This window comes from Oncorhynchus masou, chromosome 14, assembly GCF_036934945.1.
Source record: "Oncorhynchus masou masou isolate Uvic2021 chromosome 14, UVic_Omas_1.1, whole genome shotgun sequence".
Lineage (NCBI taxonomy): Eukaryota > Metazoa > Chordata > Actinopteri > Salmoniformes > Salmonidae > Oncorhynchus > Oncorhynchus masou.
The window spans coordinates 13,166,533-13,183,634 of record NC_088225.1 but is presented as its reverse complement, the minus strand read 5'-3'; the positions used below and the strand labels follow the sequence as shown (position 1 = coordinate 13,183,634).

The following is a 17,102-nucleotide window of genomic DNA, read 5'->3' as shown; positions in this document are numbered from 1 at the left end:
GACTTGGAAATATGGAAGTATAGATTACCCAAATTATTTTACCTGAGCACAACCCCAAAACTAAGGATTTATTAGCCAGCCCTACTCTATGATTTTGTTGATTGGATTCACTGATTTGAGTTGAAAAATAAATGGTGAGCTCATGGAATGACATGCTTTGAGCACTACTGAAATGTGCTATTTACATGTGAAAAATGAATGCCAAATGCTGCATTTACTATAGGCCTATTGTTGACCTTTTTGTTGGTGACACTTTATCTTGATAATATGCAGCTGTTTCAAGGGCAAATCCACAGATGAAACAATACGGATGCTGTTTTGGTAAAAAGATGAGTGATGGGCCTGGAGAAATGTAACCATTGAGATTAATAGACCGCTATGGATACAAGGACTGACCATCCATGATACCAAAATTGTTTTAACCATATGAGGCTATACGGTGTTTGTTCACATTTACAATGTTTACAAACATCGGAGAAAAACAAGCATATATTGTGTTCTAATGGAGTGTGACAGTTGAACTAAACTCATGAGGCATTTATTAGTTATATTCTTCAAGAATCAATGATGTATACATAAGTCAAAAAATGGATGTAGCAACTACAGATTTCCCCTTTAAGTCTATCAAAAGGTTGCTAGTTTGAGCATGTGTCCATTAGGCCTATGGATTTTTTTTTATCAGCATGAATTAGATTGAGCAATAAAAGCACCACTTTTATTCAATATGCTGGGATCTGCACTATGCAGCTGTTGCAAGAACACATTTTTCACTGGATGTCCACTGGTTTCAAAAACATTGATTGATAGGCAGCTTAAACTTCTTGAATTCAACCATTATTGGGTTCAAAAAAACATTTAGATTTGTGAACACCCATCCACAACCAGTAAGGCGCAAATAGATGAGAGAGCAGCAGTGTGATTCACATCAATGAGCTATGTAGATATCAGTATCGCCTTAGACTCCACCACTGCTGTCACCCTTACCTCCAAGTGTTTATTCAAATTGGATAATCTTTGGATGCAGTCGCACCATTGGAAGACAGCTTAGACTGTAGCCTAGAAAAGCCAATTCCTACTCTTTTCCCGCGACCCATCAAACACATTTGGTGTGTCATCATAGTGCTCTCTGACTTGTGGTCAGACTCGCTTTGGTGGAACAAACTTAAATTTGATTTGAATGTCATTGAGAAAACATCCTTTCTGAATTTTAAAAGTAATCATCTAGTTTTTAAAAAGTATCTGTAATCTGATTCTAATATTTTTGCTGGTAACGTAACGGATTACAGTTACCGTTTTTTTGTAATCTCTTACATGTAACGGATTACATATAATCTGTTACTCCCCAACCCTGTTCAGGTGCAGCCTGAATGAGGTGAGCATGTGGGTGATTGTGATGAAGTGTCATGCTCCGACAGTTTTATCAGAAACCGGGATAACAGCTCATTGCCCTTACAATGCTGGGACAGCAGCATATGATCCAGCTCTTTGGTTTGCGACCAACTCCTACAAATGACAATGTATTAAGTGTCAAACAGATTGGATGAATCTACGTATCCGGTACTTGATGAAGTGTTAAAATGTGTATTAATACAAAAAGGAAAGATACAGTTTACAACCAAGTAGTACTTGGTTGGGTATCAACTGATTCCTCGTCAGAGTTGTCTGTGGAAATTGTTTGTGCCACAGCCCACTGAAAGTTGAAAAGCAATGGCATTACATGTCAAAATGTTTGATTTGATTAATACCATTAATAGCATAACCAAAAGGCCTTTCCATTTGTGGTCAGCGTACTTTGCTTACCCCAATTTAAGCTGATCTGGATGTCTCTCTCTGCCCCTCTCTTTCTGCTTCAGCACTGACTGTCAGTCCCGAGGAGCCATGGTGGGATGCCAGCTAGGAGTTTGTACCTACAGATGGTGGAGTGGAGACGGGCTCTGGTACCATCACCACATCAGGTATTACCTGCTCCGCCTTGATGTCTTTCGAAAGAGTCGGAGGAAGCTTGGAAAAATGCTGGAATGTCAGAGTGATCATGTGAACCACCACCAAACACCGTTCTGTCTGCTATGAAGGTCTCGATTTTCGTGCTATGTTCTGGGGGGAACAACTTTGTGTAATCGTCGTACAGCATGACAGGCATCTTGTCATTTGTGCAATGAATCTGGTGATACAGTTTTGGAGGTTGGACATCGTTTTCAACACTGTGACTCGTTCAATTAAATCTACCTTGCTCACAACACAATCAACGAGCTGCCAGTCATGCAAGTCTATGATTTTGTTTTTTTTGGTGTCATTGTGGATCTGAATGTGCAAGAGAGAGACATTGCACCTCACAGTGTCTGAGTGAACCAGCAAGTCCTCTTCTTCTGTTGGAGTCCTATTCCTAGTAGCCTCCGATAAGAGGCTGAGGGTAGTGCTGACTGTTACATTGAGACTGCTGGGACCCTTAAACACATTAACTTTAGCTGTGATCTCAGCAGTAATGGTGTTGAGCAGGTGTGTGTCACCTGTGCTTAGTTTGTCAGTCAGGAGTTTAGTAGTGCCAAACAGGTGCTCTAGCTTCCATTTTTTGGATGATCTTCTCAGCTGTAGGTATAGAAAACTAGAGGTGCATTCAACAAAGCTTCCGTTTGCAAACGCTCGCGGCTAACTATATTTGTTTTCAACAGAGTTTGTTGAATATTCCATTTCTGTTAGTTATTGGAAAAACTGATATGGATGCAGCAAGAAGAGCAGCTGTGCTTTCTGCAGCTAGAGCAATTGTGGATATTAAAAAAACAAAAAACAATGTGAACCTCCCAACTACAATTGAGGACATTGTAGGTAGGCTATTACATCTGGTACATCTTTCTGTAAAATGATGCAAGTAGATAATATAACTACTAGAGAGTGAATGTGGCTCATAGATTAGCCTGACTTGTTCCCCACACTGGCATCATGGGCATCGCAGGAGGAGGATATTTCACCTCTACCTCCGCCTGATTCTTCATGTCAATCATCTTCAGGCGTTTGTTCACCTCCCAAACCTGGTCTCAGAACAATTTGTATTATTCTGCATTATTCTATGGTACAAATTTGCAAAACGTATGATGTGTTACGAATTCTGGCGAGGTGGCTAATGTTAGGTAGTTGGCTAACGTTAGCTAGGCTAGGGTTTAGGATTAGGGTGATGAGATTCTAATTCTTAACCTTTAGGTTGCTAGCCATTCACTTTACAGTAATTAATCATGACAGTTTGCCAAAAGGCACCTAAAGAATTCTGACCATGAGAAACAAGATTTTCTGGTCTGATGAAACTAAGATTGAATTCTTTGGCCTGAATACCAAGCGTAACGCCTGGAGGAAACCTGGCACCATCCCTACCGTGAAGCATGGTGGTGGCAGAATCATGCTGTGAGGATGTTTTTCAACGGCACTGACTGGGATACTAGTCAGGATCGAGGCAAAGATGAACTGAGAAAAGTACAACGAGAGCTTTGATGAAAAGCGCTCTGGAGCAGGTTAGGACCTCAGACTGGGACAAATGTTCACCTTCCAACAGGACAACGACCCTAAGCACACAGCTAAGATAACACAGGAGTGGCTTTGGGACACATCTCTGAATGTCCTTGAGTGGCCCTGCCAGAGCCTGGACTGGAGCCCGATCGAACATCTCTGGAGAGACTTGAAAATAGCTGTGCAGCGACGCTCCCCATCCAACCTGACAGAGCTTGAGAGGATCTGCACAGAAGAATGGGAGAAACGTCATACCCAAGAAGACTCACGGCTGTAATTGCTGCCAAAGTTGCTTCAACAAAGTACTGAGTAAAGGGTCTGAACACTTATGTAAATGTAATATTTAAAGTTTGGGATTTTTAATACATTTGCAAAAAATGTCTAAACCTCTTTTTGCTTTGTCATTATGGGGTACTGTGTGCAGATTGATGAGGGAACAATAACTATTTAATCCATTTTAGAATAAGGCTCTAATTTAACTAAATGTGGAAAAAGTCAAGTGGTCCGAATGAACTGTATATACTGCTTTGAGTGATTTCAGCTTTCTTTCTGCATAGGTGTATTACAGTCAATTGAGCCAAATATAGACTGAACAAAAATATAAAGCAACATGCAACCATTTCAAATATTTTACTGAGTTACAGTTCATATAAGGAAATCAGACAATTTAAATAAATTCATTAGGCCCTCATCTATGGATTTCACATGACTGGGAATAAAAAATATGTATCTTTTGGTCACAGATACCAACAAAAGAAAAAGTAGGGGTGTGGATCAGAAAATCAGTCAGTATCTGCTGTGATCACCATTTGCTTCATGCAGCATGACACACCTCCTTCGAATAGAGTTGATCAGGCCTGTGGAATGTTGTCCCACTCCTCTTGAATGGCTGTGTGAAATTGCTGGATATTGGCGGGAACTGGAACATGCTGTCTTACACGTCGATCCAGAGCATCCAAAACATGCTCAATGGGAAAAAGTGTCTGGTTAGTATGCAGGCCATTGAAGAACTGGGACATTTTCAGCTTCCAGGAATTATGTACAGATCCTTGCGACATGGAGCTGTGCATTATCATGCTGGAACAAGAGGTGATGGCGGGTGTTATATAAATAATCTAATATAAAGCGTTACTAGCAGACCAAAGCTCTGGTTAAACCGGATGCCCTCAGATAACTCTGGGCCCAGTGTCTTCAGTCAAGTCTAGAGCCTGTGTGCAATAACATGATTATCCGAAGGACACACAGCTGCCATCACGCAAATATTACTCCCCTGTAAAACTCACTGTACACACACACTCTACCCCCCCTACTGGTCGGGTGCCAAGAGCAAAGGACTATGCTGTGCACCAATGGGGCCCGCTCTGGCTAGAGCAAGGCCCGCCTCCAACTCTTCAGGACCAGTAAGAAGACAAACACGACAAGACTCCACCTACATATTCCATGTATAAAATCTGTTGTGACCAATATCTAGGCCTCTTTTTCACCTGACTCCTTACCGTGTTATATGAACTAGATCCGTGCACGTTAAACGGCGGGACAAGATATCTTTGATCAATAAACGGCCTTTTTGATACACCTGATTCCACTCTGTCCAGCGTGGTTGATTTGCATTCCCTCTCCAGTATGAAACACTAACACGGGTGGATGAATGGCACAAAAATGGGCCTGAGGATCTCGCCACGATGTCTCTGTGCATTCAAGTTGCCATCAACTGTGTTCATTGCACACAGCCCATACTATAGCCCCACCGCCACCAAGGGGCAATCTGTTCACTACATTGACATCAGCAAACTGCTTGCCCACATGACGCTATCTGCCATCTGCCCGGTACAGTTGAAACTAGGATTCCTCCGTGAAGAGCACACTTCTCCAGCATGCCAGTGGCCATCGAAGGTGAGCGTTTGCCCACGGAAGTCAGTTACGACACCAAACTGCAGTCAAGACCCTGTTGAGGACGATGAGCACGCAGATGAGCTTACCTGATGAGCTTACCTTTATCAGTTGCGCAAACCCACAGTTTCATCAGCTGTCCAGGTGGCTGGTCCCAGACGATCCCGCAGGTGTAGAAGCCGGATGTGGAGGTGTTGGTCTGCAGTTGTGTGGCCGTTTGGACGTACTGCCAAATTCTAAAAGGATGTTGGCTTATGGTAGAGAAATTAACATCCTGTTAACAGCTCTGGTGGACATTCCTGCACTCAGCAAGCCAGTTGCACACTCCCTCAAAACTTGAGACATCTGTGGCACTATGTTGTGTGACAAAACTGCACAAAACTTTTAGAGTGGCCTATTATTGTCCCCAGCACAAGGTGCACCTGTGTAATGATCATGCATTTTAATCTGCTTCTTGATATGCCACACCGATCAGGTGGATGGATTATCTTGGCAAAGGAGAAATGCTCACTTACAGGGATGTAAACAAGTTTGTGTACAACATTTGAGCAAAATATGCTTTTTCTCTGTAAGGAACATTTCTGGGAACTTTAATTTCAGCTCATGAAACATGGGACCAACACTTTACATTTACATCATATTTTATATTTGGTACAGCTATCCATCTGGATTTCCATGTCTGTTCTATTAGTTGTTTTTGAAACTCTCAACAAGGAAGATGTGTAGTAATTTGCTTTTGTATAAAGTAAAATGTTATTATATTTCTATTGAAATATTCATTCTAGTTCTAGGCAAACACGTTATAGCCCCCTTTTATGGGACAATTCTGGTCTTGAGAGCCATTCAGGAAAACAGAATTCCAACTGTATGATCTTACATGCATTTAAACTTCACCTACCTACAGCAAGCATAATATTTCCAGGATATATCAGATCAGTAATTCAACTATATCCATTCATGTGAAGTGTTAATCATTCTCATCCTCAGTCGCAATGCAGTCACTGTCAGTACATTGCATGGGATAAATCAAGTGTGTCGTGTTTTTTTTTTTATTCTTCAAGATGTCAATTCAGGTATTAATTTTCGCTTGTTCTAAGGAGTTTACGGTATTTCCAAAATACTGGCTCTTGTATTCCAGTACTTTCGACATATCCAATACTGAGCTCACTACCGGTCTCTTTTCGGTTTCGCTGTGACTAGCATGGCTGACACTGGTCTTGTAGAAACGCTTCTTCGGCGGGTGGAAAAGGTGGACGATGGTCTCGACAGTCAGGATGTTGCGACCAGTCTCGGGGTGGACCACCAAGCTATCGTCGGTGCTGTGAAGAGCCTACTGGCACTTAGTGATGTGAGTTTACCTGCCCGTTTTGAAGCGGAAGTCAAGTGACCGTCCACTTTGTTCATTCCGCGGAGACTTTAAGGTTAACAGTTGACGCTTAAACCGCTTAGCAAAAACCTAAAACTGACCATTACCTTAACACTAACCTAATTTTAATAAATTCTTAAATTAAATATCGTTTTGGGCGTCAAGCTTGTATTTATAGCATTTTCTGGTCATCCTATGATGATGGGCGATTGGATAGGAAAGTGATGCAATAGGGACGTAAACGGGATCGTGTTAGCCATGAATAAATGCAGTGGTGACTTCAGTCTGATTGTTCAACTGCACTGCTCGTCAGCAAACTTGACTAAAAACAAAAACTGTTAGACACTTTCAATATTTGGTTTTATTGAATCGTCATTAAGGCAATCTACCAACGTCTGATACACCTAGCTGGCTACTACTTGTATAGGATGGTAATTAATGGAAGCTTCTCTAATGTCAAACATGTAAAGTGTGGTGTACCGCAGGGCAACTCTCTAGGCCCGCTACTCGTTTCTATTTTTTACCAATGACCTGCCACTGGCATTAAACAAAGCATGTGTGTCCATGTATGTTGATGATTCAACTATATACACATCAGCAACCACAGCTAATGAAGTCACAGAAACCCTTAACAAAGAGTTGCAGTCTGTTTTGGTGTGGGTGGCCAGTAATAAACTGGTCCTGAACATCTCTAAAACTAAGAGCATTGTATTTGGTACAAATCATTTTTGAAGTGCTTGACCACAGCTGAATCTGGTAATGAATGGTGTGGCTGTTGAACAAGTTGAGGAGACTAAATTACTTGGCATTACCTTAGATTGTAAACTTACATGGTCAAAACATATAGATTCAATGGTTGTAAAGATGGGGAGAGGTCTAGACGTAATAAAGATATGCTCTGCTTTTCAGACACCACACTCCAAAAAGAAAGTTCTGCAGGCTCTAGTTTTGTCTAATCTTGATTATTGTCCAGTCGTGTGGTCCAGTGCTGCAGGAAAAGCCTAGTTAAGCTGCAGTTGGCCCAGAACAGGGTGGCACGTTTTGCTCTTAAATGTAATCGGAGGGCTGATATAAATACTATGCATACCAGTCTCTCTTGGCTAAGAGTTGAGGAGAGATTGACGGCATCACATCTTTTTATAAAAAACATTAATGTGTTGAAAATCCAAAATTGTTTGCGTAGTCAACTTACACGCAGCTCTGACATACACAAACTATTCCCACCAGACATGCCACCAGGGGTCATTTCACAGTCCCCAAATCCAGAACAAATTCAAGAAAGCGTACAGTATTATATAGAGCCCTTATTGCATGGAACGTCCTTCCATCTCATATTGCTCAAATAAACAGCAAACCTGGTTTCAAAAAACAGATAAAGCAACACCTCGTGGCACAACGCCTCTCCCCTATTTTAACTAGATAGTTTGTGTGTATGCATTGATATGGAGGCTACATGTGCCTTTAATTTTTTTTTATGTGGTTCTGTTCTTGTCTATTGATCTGTATTATGTCATTATGTTTCATGTTTTGTGTGGACCCCAGGAAGAGTAGCTGCTGCTTTTGCAACAACTAATGGGGATCTTAATGAAATACCAAAATGTCAACATTGAGAAATTAGACTGAGTCAATAAATTGGGAGTTGTTTTTGTCACTGGATCTAAAAATGAATCCATGGTAAACGTATAATGTGCAGTGATAGTTAATTCATGATGTGTACACCAATCAGACCTTGAGAAGATGACAAATGTGTGGTCCTCTGCCTCAAGGCTCCATTATGATTCTGATCATGGTTGTTTGTTTTCCTGCGCAGGTGATCTCAGCTGAGCAGCGCTCCTCGAAGCACTGGGAGCTGACTGGGGAAGGCTGTGAGATAGCCGAACAAGGCAGCCATGAGGCCCGAGTCGTCAGCTCCATCCCAGAGGAAGGGATGCCTCAGAGCCAGCTCATGGTGAGAGGACCTGCAGGGTGCCTGGACAAATAATATGTACCATGATGTTATGTTTATTTGGAGGAAAAAAATCTGGCTGAAAAATAAAGAATTGAATGAAAGTTGATCTTTACATTGTGATTTTATATGCTTTCCACTTGGAGCAATGGGGCAGTGTTTACAGATAGTTTTGTCTCTCTTTCTGTGTAGAAACTAGCCTTTGGGAAGGTGGGTTTCAGCAAGGCCATGTCCAACAAATGGATCCGTCTGGACAAGGGCCACGAGGGTGGACCCAGAATCTTCAAGACTGTGAGTTTATCTTCACATCTGACTTGGTGTGCTTTGTGATTGAGTGTAAATATTGCTTTTGTAATGGAGAAATTAAGTATGACACACATAAACATCAATTTCAAGTGTGTGTGTCTAGGTGGAGCACTTAGAAGACTTGGTGAGGGACAAGTTGCTCCTGGTACAGAAAGGCCAGGCGACTCAACTGGAGGAGAAGGAGAAGAATGAGCTGAAGAAACGCAAACTGCTCTCTGAAGTGTAAGAATCAGACCGGTTGATAATATTTGACAACTGTGAAAATGTCTGTGAAATGTTAAGTATATTCCTAATTGATATCTACCAGTAGATGGCAATAGATGCCATTCAGCAGTACAACAGTGTTCACTCATCTGGCATCCGGCATGTTCAGGATGCCCCAGTCACAACTAGCCTCAGCATAGTCTCATGCTGATGATGTTCTCTGACTTGTTGACCCCTAAGTCTTTAGTTGAATAACAGCTGAGAAATTATATTAAATACATCATTAAGGTTTAGATTAGAATATAAATTGTCTTATATCATAGTTACATCCTACTTACATAATATTCACAGATCAGATGTGAGTCAAGTCGAGATGTCTAGTTCACCCAATGATATGAATACACTGAGCAACAAATTGTTAATTGTATACTTCCTATTTGCTAAATAGTGTCCCAGGCCCTCACCACCACCACATGTTCCCAATCTACAATGTTCCCCAAGATAAGACCTCTTGTGGCCTTTGTGACTCATGTGATATACCACTTTCAAATGACCACATTTATGCAGTTTGAATGAGAATGATTGTATTTATTTCTGTGAATTTTAGGACGGTCAAGTCCTATTGGATCACAAAGGGCAGCTGTTTCAGCACCACCATCACTAAGCAGGAGACAGAGCTCACCCCAGAGATGATCGCTAGGTGAGTCCTGCTCTGCTTTTCCTGTCAACTTTGTCATGGTCGCTCTATGATTGCTAAGATGGACGAGGGATTCCTCATTCTGTATCTCTAACCTGCATGCTGCTGCTGAGGACCCTGTCCTAAGGCAAATGTATATTAGCCTGAAGTTGTTCATTCTCTCACAGTGATGTCATTTCTATTCATATCACTGCATGTTGTAGTCAAATTGGCAGTGTTTTCATTAGGCATGATCCAATTAGTTTTTATTTTTACCTGGAAACTGCTGTCTTTCTCAAAATGCAGGTGATCTCTTGACCAAGCCTGGTTTTCATGTGATTGTCTGAAACAATATGTTAGTTCTTGTACCCCAAAACAGATGAATGAAAATGCACCTGGTCTGCATTATCACATGAGGGGATTTAGCACAGAACTGTATTCAGGTGTCCCAAAAATGAAATGAGTGTTTTTGTATATTTACCTCCACGTTTTATCTGCACACAGACTTTGCTTGTGTTTGGCCATATACACTCATTAATTTGATGTTCTCTAGAACATATTATATGTTCTCCTCCATATTGACCTATCTCTGGTCTGTGACAGTGGGAGCTGGAAGGAGAAGAAGTTCAAGCCTTATAACTTTGATGCCTTGGGTGTGGCCCCAGACTGTGGCCACCTGCATCCGCTCATGAAGGTCCGCACGCAGTTCAGACAGATCTTCCTGGAGATGGGGTCAGTCGCCTATCCTCTATTCTGCCCTTGCAGGACACCATCAGTATACCCTATATAACTAATGGACGGTAAGACTAAGTTCGAAGACCTGTGTGTACTCACTCCTCCTGTCTTCTTCAGCTTCACTGAGATGCCCACCAACAACTTCATTGAGAGCTCCTTCTGGAACTTTGACTCCCTGTTTCAGCCCCAACAGCACCCAGCCAGGGACCAACATGACACCTTCTTCCTGTCTGGTGAGCGACTGGGTGTCTCTGTGGGTCTGGATTTGATGCCCAGATAAGATAAAATGGTGCATTTTTGATGATGCGCTGAAAGGGAAATCTGATTTCCTAAAACAGACTAGATTTCCATTAGATATAACTCATCTGTTTTCATCATGTACCATCAGTATTATTTCCATTTAACTTACCGGTAACTATGGCCCCTCCTATTATTATATGTCTCAGACCCAGCTCAGGCCCATGAGTTTCCCCAGGACTACCTGGAGAGAGTGAGGAAGGTCCATTCAGAGGGAGGCTTTGGATCACAGGGGTGAGAGCTAATCTTCCACACACCTGCATACACATGGATTTACACACACACGTTTTATTTAATTTATTTATATAAAAAAAAAAAATCTCCCCAATTTCGTGGTATCCAATTGGTAGTCACAGTCTTGTCCCATTGCTGCAACTCCCGTACGGACTCATTGTTGACACTATGCCCACTTAACCCGGAAGCCAGCTGCACCAATGTGTCGGAGGAAACACAGAGGAAACAGCGCCCGGCCCGCCACAGGAGTCGCTAGTACGCGATGGGACAAGAACCTCCCTGCCGGCCAAACCCTACCCTAACCCGGACAAAGCTCGGCCAATTGTGTGCCGCCCCATGTGTCACTCGGTCGCGGCCGGCTGCGACTGCGCCTGGACTCGAACCAGGATCTCTAGTGGCACAGCACAGCCTTAGACCACTGTGCCACTCAGGAGGCCCAACATGTTCTATTTTAACGCTGTGTGTGTTTGACAGGTACAAGTATGACTGGAAGATTGAGGAGGCTCAGAAGAACATCCTCCGTACTCACACCACAGCAGTCAGCGCTCGCATGCTGTACAAACTCGCTCAGCAGGTAACCCACTATCTACGTTTGTTCATGCTGTCTTAGTATTTACTAAAATTAATTAGAAAGTAATTGCATGAGGGTGATGTTACATTCTAACTGTGCAGCAATTGAGCAACTTTCCTCTGTAACCATTCCAAATGTACCTTTCTTTCTACCAGGAAAAGTTCACCCCTGTCAAGTACTTTTCCATCGACAGAGTATTCCGTAATGAAACTCTGGATGCCACCCACTTGGCAGAGTTTCACCAGATTGAGGGAGTGGTGGCTGACTATGGCCTTACCCTGGGTGACCTCATGGGCATCCTTCATCAGTTTTTCAATAAACTAGGTGAGGGCTCTACCAGTCAGGGTTGGGGTCAATTCCACTCATTCAATTCTCTCCCAGGAAATGTAATTCAATTCAAATTCGAGGTCGGTCTTTAAATTCAGAGATAATTAAATTCCTCTCAATTCCAATGTCAGGTAAATTCCAAGAATTCAAGTCAAAATTCAATATTATCCCCAAAAATTCAACAAATTCTAATTAGAAATTCAATTTCTTCAGGCTTTCAGGCTGATCATGTCACTGTTCAGACAGCCTAGCTGTACTGGAAATATCGGAATACAGGTTGAAATGATTAAAAACAAATCCTACAGTAAATGTTTTTTATACTATATGCATTAATTCTATTAACTAGGAAATGTAAAAAATATTGAATTTCAATTCCAAAGATTAAATGTAAAAAAATATATATAAAAAAATAGAATGTAATTCAACACATTCTCATGAATGAGGGAATTCAAGAATTGAATGGAATTTAAATTGTATAAGAATTGACCCCACCCTGCTTCCAGTACCTCATTTTTTAAATGTTTTATTTTTTAACAGTTGTCCGTACTGAAGTGGCCTCTAATGCATCTTAATGCCTGTAGTATAACATGAGCTTGTTTCTCTGTCAGATGTAGGATTTCTGAGAAAGTAAATATATTTATAATTTTCTCCAGGAATCACCAAATTACGCTTTAAACCGGCCTACAATCCATACACCGAGCCGAGCATGGAAGTGTTCAGCTATCATGAAGGTACAGTTCTTTTGAAGATCCTCAAACCCTGGCATGTCTCATGTTTGTGTGAAATGTGTGTTTTGGCCTTGTCTCACTCAAACCCCCCATAGACGACGCAATCCTATCCACACTGAGTACATCTTTTTTTTTTTTCTCTCTCCACAATTTCGTTACTGTCTTGTCTCATCACTACAAGGCGAAGGTCGAGAGCCATGCATCCTCCGAAACACAACCCAACCAAGCCGCACTGCTTTTAACACAGCACGCATCAAAACCCGGAAGCCAGCCGCACCAATGTGTCGGAGGTAACACTGTACACCAAGCGACCTGGTCAGGGTGCACTGCGCCCGGCCCGCCACAGGAGTCGCTAGTGCGCGATGAGACAAGGATATCCCTACCGGCCAAACCCTCCCTAACCCGGACAATGCTGAGCCAATTGTGCGCCTCCCGGTCGCGGCCGGGCTGCGACAGAGTCTGGGCTCGAACCCAGAGTCCCTGGTGGCACAGCTAGCACTGCGATGCAGTACCTTAGACCACTGTGCCACCCGGGAGGCACACACTGGCACACAATCTTATTTGTCCATTCCTGCTCACTCCAGGGCTGAAGAAGTGGGTGGAGGTGGGAAACTCTGGGATGTTCAGGCCAGAGATGCTGCTGCCTATGGGGCTCCCTGAGGGGGTGACGGTCATCGCCTGGGGGCTGTCTCTGGAGAGGTGAGTCAATGACAAAGAAACACATCCTCTTCAACTAGAACTGATCCTGGTGATGTAATGGAATTGACTGACTGACATTTGTTAATACAAGACTTACAATACACAACCCCTTCTGCCTAGCCTACCCCACTTCAACACTCTCTGACCCCTGTCTCTAAGGCCGGGAATTGCCAGGGACCTCAAGATACGATATCACCATACTTAGGTGCCGATACGATATGTGGTCTAAAACATAAGAAAGACCTGCTCTTTCCATGACATAGACAAACCATGTAAATTCAGGTGAAAGCTATGATCCCTTAATGATGTCACCTGTTAAATACACTTCAAGGAGACAGGTTAAAGGATTTTTAAGCCTCGAGACAATTGCGACATGGATTGTGTATGTGTGCCATTGAGTGTGAATGGGCAAGACAAAAGATTTTAGTGCCTTAAACGGGGTGTGGTAGTAGGTGCCAGGGCACCAGTTTTGAGTCTGTCAAGAACAGCAACGCTGCTGGGTTTTTCATGGCCAACAGTTTCCTGTGTGCATCAAGAATGGTCCACCACCCAAAGGACATCCAGCCAACTTGACACAACTGTGGAAAGCATTGAAGTCAACATGGGCCAGCATCCCTGTGGAACGCTTTCGACACCTTGTAGAATTGAGGCCGTTCTGATGGCAAAAGGAGGGGTGCAACTCAATATTAGGAAGGTGTTCTTAATGTTTGTTATACTCAGTGTATGTCTGCTGCAGAGAGACAAGCGAGAGCATGAGAAAACACATTTTGATCAGTCAGGGAACGAAGTGCTGGAAAAATGTTTGATCGCTATTTATAAAGAAGATGGAGAAAAAGCTATAGGCAGGTACAGCCGACTAGTGCTAGCTAACGCTACCGAGAGTAGCAAAACCATTTATTTATTATTAATTACAAATCAACTTGGATATCGATATAATACCATCCAAAAATAATATTGCAATATGTAACTATCTATTCGCCCCCCCCATCATTACCCGTCTCTCCACTGCTCCACTCTTGGGCCAGCTATCTCACTGGAATTGACCCGCATCAGCTCCATATCCCTTACCCTGACCTTAACTCTCTCATAACCAGATGCACAGGGTCAACTGTTAGTGTACTTGAATGGGACATGGGATTTCAATAGTAAAATGTTTCCATAATGTGAAAATATACAATGTTATGCCTGTAATCCCAGTGTGATTTCCCATAGAGGGGTTAAAGGTGGACAGTAGTGTGGTCATGTCCCCCCCAGATGTGCAGCCATGCTTCCAGCACAGAACACCAGTCTGTTGGCCCACATGTCGACATGTTTACATCTGGATTGTTATATCTGAGCAATGAGCATAAAACACCATATCGCCTAATGAGCCTAGAATAATGGTTTCCTCAGATGCAGGTCAGAATTGACCATTTAGGTATATTTGTGCTCTACTGCGGGTGCTTGAACCCTGGTGACACTGAGGACTTGTATCTATGAAGAAATCACTGCTAATGGCTATAGTCAGTGAGCTGGGAAGGACCATATCATCTACTCTGTGTAATCGCTGTCCTCCATCCCCTCTGTCCATATAGACCTTTGTCTCTATCCCTGTTTGTCCCCTCTTTCTCTTTGCTGTCTTCCACCTCTCCTTATAATGTACTGTCATCTTCCTGACGCGCTTTCCTCTGCCCTTCTTTGTCTCCTTCAGGCCCACCATGATCAAGTATGGCATCAACAACATTCGTGAGCTGGTGGGACACAAGGTCAACCTGCAGATGGTCTACGACAGCCCTGTGTGTCGACTGGACTCTTAGATTCTGTTCAGGCTTCCTCTTGGACAGGCTCACATTACCATACACATCCCACCCAAGGCCCGTGTCATCAGGACCCCTTTGCCCACTAGCAACCATATGAACACTGGAGAATCCCACAAACCCTTAATCTACCTTGGCCAGAGACAGATCTGTCTGTTTGAGAGGGAGGGAAGAGGACTTACTTTTCTTCTTTTAGCTTGTCTGTGGTTCTAGCTGGATTATTGCCGTTGTTAAGCCACGCGATACACAGATTATACTTTAAACCTAATTTATGAAACAGTTATAACTCATCTTTGGTCCTAACCAGCAGCTATGCATGTGCTGAGGGGTAGGTAGTGCTATTACTGTGTTCTCTGCTGATGTGTGCACTACATCAGAGCATAAGGAACTTCACCAGTGAGTCTGTTTTTTAATTTAAACGTTAGGTAGCCGCTGTGCAGTTTTCTATGTAATGAAATACTTGTACAGTAAAGATCCTAATTTGAAGCCCTTTAGCCTTCCATACAAAACCAACCAACTCTGTGCTGTGTCCACTCAGTTCATGAGACAAATTAGAAATGGTCAAATAAAGATGTTTGAAAGTAGCACGATTTACGCCGTGAGTCTAATGTAATCCCCATTGGTAATGCTGAGTTTTTGTTATTCTACTCTGGCTGTGCCAGGTCTGGTTTTAAACCGGTCAGAAGAACATTCTTGTTTTCCTCAATCTTGTTGTGGCAGGTGTGTAACGTGGATTGGCGTGTTGAGTGATGTGTGCCAAGGTTTAACCCAGAGGATTTAGGAGTTATTTGTGTCATTCCAGTGAAGGTGGGATTACGAATCACCTTTATCGCCTCTAAGTCTCATGTCATCGTACACAGGGTAGACTTTTAGCTCTGTGTGCTCACAGGAGATAATTGGGTTAACACATTAGAGCACTTTGGTTGTAAGTGTAACCTAAAATAATTTGCTATGCTACTAAATAAAGAGTCAAGTCTTCCTGTTAGTTTGTTTTGGGCAACAGCACGTTGGATATGTTTTTTGCTGGTAGCCTAGTTCATCCCCTATCCCTGCAAGATTCTGAATAAATTTGCTGTTGTGAAGAGATGTTATACACTCTACTGTTATGTATTATGTAAATCTTCCATAGTCTGAATCAGAGACTGTATGTTGTAATGCAAATCAGTATCCTTCTGAGGAGCAATATTGAAGTTGTACTTCAGCCATGTGTAATCACTTCACTGGAATTGCTTCTCCTGAATGAACCTGGCACAGCGACGTCGTGGTACATGCAAGTCTGCCTGAGCATCCTGTGCTGTCTTTCGACGCCTACATGGAGCTGAATTTCTGAATTCGGGAGTCTTTATAAAACCTTGCATGCTATTGAAGCTAAATTGTGGGCCCAGAATAGATGCTGTTGAAAGTTTGTGATAAAGAGAATGATGTTGCGTGCTCTGCCAAGACTGGGAAATCCTGTGTCTGCTGCAATAATGGACAGACAGGATTTAAAGGTTGTTTACTTAATCAATTGCACAAACTCCATAAGTATTTCTGTTCAGCTAATCCTTCAACGTCTGGAAATAACATTTTAAACCAGAGTCTGGGAGTCCAGCTAAGGGTTCCCCAGAACAAAACAATATATGGACAGAACAGATCAACCAAGTTTCTCTATGGAACCTCTAATTCTAGTTGGAACATACTTCTGGATGAAGTTTTATCCTACCAGGTACTAACTATCTTCACAAGCACTGGGATAGAAAAATGCTTCATAGGTATTTGTATCCAGTTTTATATGCAAATTTCAATTTAGATATATTTTTTATCCTGTGCAATTTCATCCTGTGTGTTCACCTG

General features: G+C 42.5%; 1 protein-coding gene across 1 annotated transcript; it reads left to right on the top strand.

The window, feature by feature from the left end:
* Nucleotides 1-6,546: 6,546 nt before the first annotated feature.
* Nucleotides 6,547-16,360, top strand: LOC135554281 (phenylalanine--tRNA ligase alpha subunit). Its single transcript, XM_064986482.1, has 13 exons — nucleotides 6,547-6,733; nucleotides 8,562-8,699; nucleotides 8,889-8,987; nucleotides 9,106-9,224; nucleotides 9,814-9,906; nucleotides 10,486-10,614; nucleotides 10,735-10,850; nucleotides 11,064-11,148; nucleotides 11,623-11,722; nucleotides 11,875-12,043; nucleotides 12,700-12,777; nucleotides 13,359-13,473; nucleotides 15,164-16,360. Exons 1-13 carry the CDS (start codon nucleotides 6,587-6,589, stop codon nucleotides 15,267-15,269), a joined length of 1,494 nt encoding a protein of 497 aa, XP_064842554.1. The 5' UTR covers nucleotides 6,547-6,586; the 3' UTR covers nucleotides 15,270-16,360.
* Nucleotides 16,361-17,102: the final 742 nt, after the last annotated feature.

What these genes read in the sequence shown, in the direction of transcription:
- LOC135554281 (XM_064986482.1), top strand. Translation starts at nt 6,587, where the DNA reads ATGGCTGACACTGGTCTTGTAGAAACGCTTCTTCGGCGGGTGGAAAAG. An exon ending in TGTACAAACTCGCTCAGCAG is followed by an intron (nt 11,723 to 11,874) that starts GTAACCCACTAT and finishes TCTTTCTACCAG; the next exon opens with GAAAAGTTCACCCCTGTCAA. An exon ending in TCAGTTTTTCAATAAACTAG is followed by an intron (nt 12,044 to 12,699) that starts GTGAGGGCTCTA and finishes AATTTTCTCCAG; the next exon opens with GAATCACCAAATTACGCTTT.